Consider the following 7,906-nt stretch of genomic DNA (forward strand, 5'->3'; position numbering starts at 1 on the left):
TCTGTACCTCAACCCCATTTACCTGTACCCCTCCAAACCCACCAATAATCAGTCTTCAGTCAATTGGCCCGCACTGTCGGAGGGTCGGTACTGAGGGAGCGCCGCACTGTCGGAGGGTCGGTACTGAGGGAGCGCCGCACTGTCGGAGGGTCGGTACTGAGGGAGCGCCGCACTGTCGGAGGGTCGGTACTGAGGGAGCGCCGCACTGTCGGAGGGTCGGTACTGAGGGAGCGCTGCGCTGTCGGAGGGTCGGTACTGAGGGAGCGCCGCACTGTCGGAGGGTCGGTACTGAGGGAGCGCCGCACTGTCGGAGGGTCGGTACTGAGGGAGCGCCGCACTGTCGGAGGGTCGGTACTGAGGGAGGGCCGCACTGTCGGAGGGTCGGTACTGAGGGAGCGCCGCACTGTCGGAGGGTCGGTACTGAGGGAGCGCTGCACTGTGGGAGGGTCGGTACTGAGGGAGCGCCGCACTGTCGGAGGGTCAGTACTGAGGCAGCGCCGCACTGTCGGAGGGTCGGTACCGAGGCAGCGCCGCACTGTCGGAGGGGCCGTCTTTCGGACGAGACGTTAAACCGAGGGCCCCGTCTGCCCCTCCCGGGTGGGTGTAAAAGATCCCACGGCCCACTATTGGAAGAAGAGCAGGGGGGTGGGGGAGCTCTCCCCGGGGGTCCTGGGGCCGAGATTTATCCCTCGACCAACATCGCTGAAAAAAAAGAATCGATTAACCGGGGCATTGGCCGCGGGATCTTACTGTGCGCAGAATGGCCGCCAGTGACGTACGAAGGTACAAAATCGCGGGGGGGCGGGAGGAGAGGGGACGGAGAGGAGGGAGAGGGTAACGGAGGGAATTCCGGTTTCTTTCCCGGCCGCTCGGGTGACGTGTGCCGATCTTTGCTCCCCCCCCCCCCCCCCCCGCCCCTCCTGCAGGCGGCCGCGGCGGAGGTGATGCTGACCAGCTTCGCCCAGGTGGGCTACGATGAGCAGAGGTACATCCACGTGTCGCAGGCGACCAATCAGTTCCAGAAGGCCAAGGTGAGCCCAGGGAGAGCGGGACGGCGAGAGACCCCCAGTTCCGTTCCCCACCCCGCCACGCCCTACGAGGCCCTCCACCCCCCACCCCCACCAGGAGATGACGCCCAGTCCCCTCCGTCCACCGGTTCACTGACCCCCCCCACTCCCTCCCTCAGCGCTCTCCTCGATCGCGGAGCGAGACGGGGAAAGAGTAGGAGCGGGTGGATGGTGCCGAGGTCGGTTTATCTCAATTACGTTTCTGTAGCCTCTTTGGCATCCCCGAAGGCGTCCAACAGCAGCGTAGAAGACAGGCTCAAACTCCAGACCGGGCCACCTGAGGAGATATTAGGACAGGAAATTTGGGTCAAAGAGGGAGGGTTTAAGGAGGGTCTTAAAGGAGGAGGGGGGAGAGGTTCAGGGAGGGAATTCCAGAGCTCGGGGCCCGGGCGGCTGAAGGCACGGCCGCCAATGGTGGAGCGAAGGGGATTGGGGGGGGATGGACAAGAGGCCGGAATCGGAGGAGGGCAGAGATCTCGGAGGGTTTGTCGGGGGCTGGAGGAGGCTACAGAGATAGGGAGGGAGGAGGGGGGGTGGGGGGCGAGGGGCCACGGAGGGATTTGAACAGGAGGATGGAGAACTTTAAAATCGAGGCGTTTGGGGGACCGGGAGCCGATGTGCGTCCAGCGAGCACAGGGGAGGCGGGGGGCGGAGGGAGGGGGCGGTGATGGGTGAACGAGTTCGGATGCGGAGACAGCGGACGAGTTGATGGTTACGGAGGGGCGAAGGTTGGGGCAGGCCGGGAGAACATTGGGACGGAGACGAGCCTGGAGTGGACCCAAAAAGGGCCGCGGACGAGGATTTCAGCCGGGACGGGCGATGTTCCAGAGGTGGGAGCAGGCGGCCTTGGTGATGGAGCGGAGAGGGAGTCAGAAGCTGAGTTCAGGGCGCGTGACGGTTAATTCCCAAGGCCTGGGGTGGGCTGGGTGAGAGGGGCGCATTGGAGCCCAGCGGAGAGGAACATATTTTGTGGTTTCAGGGGGTCCGCCTCACTCTCCGCGCCCCCCCCCCCGCCTTTCAAGATTGCTATCGACGGCCCAGATCCCCCCCCCCCCCTCCTCCCCCTGCTAATGTGACCTCTTCCTCTGCCGCCATCAGGTCAACACAAGGGTTGAGATAGTTCAAGAGTTCAACCCTCTGCCGATTATTGTGGGGAGCACGATTGGAGGGCTCGTCCTGCTCGCTATCCTGGCTGGAATTCTTTATAAGGTAAGCATGCGACAGTGGGGAGAGAGAGAGAGAAGACACTGCCTCCGATAGCTGTCTGGGCGGGTGTTTTTTTATTATTCGCTCATGGGATGCGGGCGTCGCTGGCGAGGCCGGCATTTATTGCCCATCCCTAATCGCCCCTTGAGAAGGTGGTGGTGAGCCGCCTTCTTGAACCGCTGCAGTCCGTGTGGTGAAGGTTCTCCCACAGTGCTGTTAGGAAGGGAGTTCCAGGATTTTGACCCAGCGACGATGAAGGAACGGCCGATATATTTCCAAGTCGGGATGGTGTGTGACTCGGAGGGGAACGTGCAGGTGGTGTTGCTCCCATGCGCCTGCTGCCCTTGTCCTTCTAGGTGGTAGAGGTCGCGGGTTTGGGAGGTGCTGTCGAAGAAGCCTTGGCGAGTTGCTGCAGTGCATCCTGTGGATGGTCCACACTGCGGCCACAGTGCGCCGGTGGTGAAGGGAGTGAATGTTTAGGGTGGTGGATGGGGTGCCAATCAAGCGGGCTGCTTTGTCCTGGATGGTGTCGAGCTTCTTGAGTGTTGTTGGAGCTGCACTCATCCAGGCAAGTGGAGAGTATTCCATCACACTCCTGACTTGTGCCTTGTAGATGGTGGAAAGGCTTTGGGGAGTCAGGAGGTGAGTCACTCGCCGCAGAATACCCAGCCTCTGACCTGCTCTCGTAGCCACAGTATTTATGTGGCTGGTCCAGTTAAGTTTCTGGTCAATGGTGACCCCCCAGGATGTTGATGGTGGGGGATTCGGCGATGGTAATGCCGTTGAATGTCAAGGGGAGGTGGTTGGACTCTCTCTTGTTGGAGATGGTCATTGCCTGGCACTTGTCTGGCGATTCCCACGCCCGCTGTTGGAGGAAGAGATGAGGGAGGGGAGTTGTCCTCGGTGCCCGTTCCTCCCTCAACCAACAACCAAACCCAAGGCAAACTGGGCCATTCGTTTCATCCCAGTTTGTGGGATCATGCTGTGCTCATTGGCTGCCGCCTTTCCTACATAAGTCATTGGCTGCAAACATCGGGGTTATTCATTGGCTGCGGAGTGTTTCGCAATGTGTCGGAGAGACCTTGATCATGACAACAATTTCTTGCATTAGACGGGGCCTTTAACAGAGTAAAACCTCCCCCAAGGCCCTTCACTGGAGCGTAAATCAGACACAATCTGACCCCGGGGCCACAGGAGGAGATATCGGGAAAGGTGACCAAAAGCTCGGTCAACGAGGGAGGGTTAAAGGAGGGTCTTAAAGGAGGGGGGAGAGAGGGGGAGGAAGAGAGAGGGGGAGGAAGAGAGAGGGGGAGGAAGAGAGAGAGGGAGGCGAGGGGGGGGGGAAGGCGAGGGGGAAGACAGAGGGAGGGAAGGCGAGGGGGAAGACAGAGGGAGGGAAGGCGAGGGGGAAGACAGAGGGAGGGAAGGCGAGGGGGAAGACAGAGGGAGGGAAGGCGAGGGGGAAGACAGAAGGAGGGAAGGCGAGGGGGAAGACAGAGGGAGGGAAGGCGAGGGGGAGACAGAGGGAGGGAGAGAGAGAGGGAGGGAGGGAAAGAGAGAGATGGAGGGGCAGAGAGACGGAGTGAGCAAGAGGGATGGAGGGAGAGGGAGGGAGATGGAGAGAGGGAGGGAGGGGGAGGAAGAGAGACGGAGGGAGAGCGAGGGGGAGGGAGAGAGGGGAGAGAGAAGGAGCGAGCCAGAGGGAGGGAGGGAGAGAGGGAGGGAGAGAGAGGGGGAGGGAGAGAGGGGAGAGAAGGAGCGAGCCAGAGGGAGGGAGGGAGGGATGGAGGGAGAGAGAGAGGGAGGGAGGGAATTCCAGAGCTCAGGGCCCAGGCGGCTGAAGGCACGGCCGCCAATGTTTAAAAACAGACTCTGTTCGACCGAGCGCTCCCCGAGAGCGCGCCTGACGGACAGCGTCTCACGTCTCCGACCCTTCTCCCTTCCCATCGCAGGCCGGTTTCTTCAAGAGAGGCTACAAGGACATGTTGCAAGAGGAAGAAGGAGATGAGTCGGCAGCCGCCGGGAGTCCGGCCGAGGCCCGGGCCGCGGAGGGGATGGGAGAGTAGCGAGCCCGCAAAGCCAAGTCGAGAACTGCCCCCGTCCCCACCCCGAAAGATCGGACGCTGCATGGGGTGGAGGGGTCGAGATAACCCCACGGACAGAAGGGGCTTCGTGGGGGTAGATGGGGAGCTGTTTGTGAATATTGGCAAAGGGGTCTGAGGGCTGAGTTCTGGGGCGAATAACAGCTGTTCAATGTCTCCCACCCGACCCCCCCCCCAACTTCTCTCAACCCCTGGATCGGATATCCCCCTACCCCTCGCTGTGTGAACCCCAATAAAGAGACTCTCGCTGTCTGAACCCCAATAAAGAGACTCTCGCTGTGTGAACCCCAATAAAGAGACTCTCGCTGTCTGAACCCCAAAAAAGAGACTCTCGCTGTCTGAACCCCAATAAAGTATCTTACTGTGTGAACCCCAATAAAGAGACTCTCGCGGTGTGAACCCCAATAAAGAGACTCTCGCTGTCTGAACCCCAATAAAGAGACTCTCGCTGTGTGAACCCCGATAAAGAGACTCTCGCTGTCTGAACCCCAATAAAGTATCTTACTGTGTGAACCCCAATAAAGAGACTCTCGCGGTGTGAACCCCAATAAAGAGACTCTCGCTGTGTGAACCCCAATAAAGAGACGCTCGCTGTGTGAACCCCAATAAAGAGACTCTCGCTGCGTGAACCCCAATAAAGTATCTTACTGTGTGAACCCCAATAAAGAGACTCTCGCTGTGTGAACCCCAATAAAGAGACTGTCGCTGTGTGAACCCCGATAAAGATAATCTCGCTGTCTGAACCCCAATAAAGAGACTCTCGCTGTCTGAACCCCAATAAAGAGACTCTCGCTGTCTGAACCCCAATAAAGAGACTCTCGCTGTGTGAACCCCAATGGACTCTCAATGTGTGAACCCCAATAAAGTCTCTCGCTGTGTGAACCCCAATAAAGTCTCTCGCTGTGTGAACCCCAATAAAGAGACTCTCGCTGTCTGAACCCCAATAAAGAGACTCTCGCTGTCTGAACCCCAATAAAGAGACTCTCGCTGTGTGAACCTCAATAAAGAGACTTTCGCTGTCTGAACCCCAATAAAGAGACTCTCGCTGTCTGAACCCCAATAAAGAGACTCTCGCTGTCTGAACCCAAATGGACTCTCGCTGTGTGAACCCCAATAAAGAGACTCTCGCTGTCTGAACCCCAATAAAGAGACTCTCGCTGTCTGAACCCCAATGGACTCTCGCTGTGTGAACCCCAATAAAGAGACTCTCGCAGTGTGAACCCCAATAAAGAGACTCTCGCTGTCTGAACCCCAATAAAGAGACGCTCGCTGTCTGAACCCCTATAAAGAGACGCTCGCTGTCTGAACCCCAATAAAGAGACTCTCGCTGTCTGAACCCCAATAAAGAGACTCTCGCTGTGTGAACCCCAATAAAGAGACTCTCGCTGTCTGAACCCCAATGGACTCTCGCTGTGTGAACCCCAATAAAGAGACTCTCGCTGTCTGAACCCCAATAAAGAGGCTCTCGCTGTCTGAACCCCAATAAAGAGTCTCTCGCTGCCTGAACCCCAATAAAGAGACTCTCGCTGTGTGAACCCCAATAAAGAGACTCTCGCTGTCTGAACCCCAATAAAGAGACTCTCGCTGTCTGAACCCCAATGGACTCTCGCTGTGTGAACCCCAATGGACTCTCGCTGTGTGAACCCCAATGGACTCTCGCTGTGTGAACCCCAATAAAGAGACTCTCGCTGTGTGAACCCCAATGGACTCTCAATGTGTGAACCCCAATAAAGAGACTCTCGCTGTGTGAACCCCAATGGACTCTCAATGTGTGAACCCCAATAAAGTCTCTCGCTGTGTGAACCCCAATAAAGTCTCTCGCTGTGTGAACCCCAATAAAGAGACTCTCGCTGTGTGAACCCCAATTAAGTGGACGCTCGCTGTCTGAACCCCAGTAAAGAGACTCTCGCTGTCTGAACCCCAGTAAAGAGACTCTCGCTGTCTGAACCCCAATAAAGAGACTCTCGCTGTCTGAACCCCAATAAAGAGACTCTCGCTGTCTGAACCCCAATGGACTCTCGCTGTGTGAACCCCAATGGACTCTCGCTGTGTGAACCCCAATAAAGCGACTCTCGCTGTGTGAACCCCAAAGGACTCTCACTGTGTGAACCCCAATGGACTCTCGCTGTGTGAACCCCAATAAAGAGACTCTCGCTGTGTGAACCCCAATTAAGTGGACGCTCGCTGTCTGAACCCCAGTAAAGAGACTCTCGCTGTCTGAACCCCAATAAAGAGACTCTCGCTGTCTGAACCCCAATAAAGAGACTCTCGCTGTCTGAACCCCAATAAAGAGACTCTCGCTGTCTGAACCCCAATAAAGAGACTCTCGCTGTCTGAACCCCAAAAAAGAGACTCTCGCTGTCTGAACCCCAATAAAGAAACTCTCGCTGTCTGAACCCCAATAAAGAGACTCTCGCTGTCTGAACCCCAAAAAAGAGACTCTCGCTGTCTGAACCCCAAAAAAGAGACTCTCGCTGTGTGAACCCCAATAAAGAGACTCTCGCTGTCTGAACCCCAATAAAGAGACTCTCGCTGTCTGAACCCCAATAACGAGACTCTCGCTGTGTGAACCCCAAGAAAGAGACTCTCGCTGTCTGAACCCCAATAAAGAGACTCTCGCTGTCTGAACCCCAATAAAGTCTCTCGCTGTCTGAACCCCAATAAAGAGACTCTCGCTGCGTGAACCCCAATAAAGAGACTCTCGCTGTCTGAACCCCAATAAAGTCTCTCGCTGTCTGAACCCCAATAAAGAGACTCTCGCTGTCTGAACCCCAATAAAGAGACTCTCGCTGTCTGAACCCCAATAAATAGACTCTCGCTGTCTGAACCCCAATAAAGAGACTCTCGCTGTCTGAACCCCAATAAAGAGACTCTCGCTGTCTGAACCCCAATAAAGAGACTATCACTGTCTGAACCCCAATAAAGAGACTCTCGCTGTCTGAACCCCAATAAAGAGACTCTCGCTGTCTGAACCCCAAAAAAGAGACTCTCGCTGTCTGAACCCCAAAAAAGAGACTCTCGCTGTCTGAACCCCAATAAAGAGACTCTCGCTGTCTGAACCCCAATAAAGAGACTATCACTGTCTGAACCCCAATAAAGAGACTCTCGCTGTCTGAACCCCAATAAAGAGACTCTCGCTGTCTGAACCCCAAAAAAGAGACTCTCGCTGTCTGAACCCCAATAAAGATAATCTCGCTGTCTGAACCCCAATAAAGAGACTCTCGCTGTCTGAACCCCAATAAATAGACTCTCGCTGCCTGAACCCCAATAAAGAGACTCTCGCTGTGTGAACCCCAATAAAGAGACTCTCGCTGTCTGAACCCCAATAAAGAGACTCTCGCTGTCTGAACCCCAATAAATAGACTCTCGCTGTGTGAACCCCAATAAAGAGACTCTCGCTGCGTGAACCCCAATAAAGAGACTCTCGCTGTCTGAACCCCAAAAAAGAGACTCTCGCTGTCTGAACCCCAAAAAAGAGACTCTCGCTGTCTGAACCCCAATAAAGAGACTCTCGCTGTCTGAACCCCAAAA

At 56.2% G+C, this 7,906-nt stretch overlaps 1 protein-coding gene across 1 annotated transcript; it reads left to right on the plus strand.

Annotated features, from left to right (window-relative positions):
• The first annotated feature begins 888 nt into the window (after nt 1-888).
• LOC137312154 (integrin alpha-X-like) lies at nt 889-4,641 on the plus strand. The gene is made up of 3 exons (XM_067978840.1): nt 889-1,031; nt 2,166-2,276; nt 4,226-4,641. The coding sequence occupies exons 1-3, from the start codon at nt 945-947 to the stop codon at nt 4,337-4,339; spliced, it is 312 nt and encodes a 103-aa protein (XP_067834941.1). The 5' UTR covers nt 889-944; the 3' UTR covers nt 4,340-4,641.
• Nucleotides 4,642-7,906: the final 3,265 nt, after the last annotated feature.

This window comes from Heptranchias perlo, unplaced genomic scaffold, assembly GCF_035084215.1.
Source record: "Heptranchias perlo isolate sHepPer1 unplaced genomic scaffold, sHepPer1.hap1 HAP1_SCAFFOLD_397, whole genome shotgun sequence".
Lineage (NCBI taxonomy): Eukaryota > Metazoa > Chordata > Chondrichthyes > Hexanchiformes > Hexanchidae > Heptranchias > Heptranchias perlo.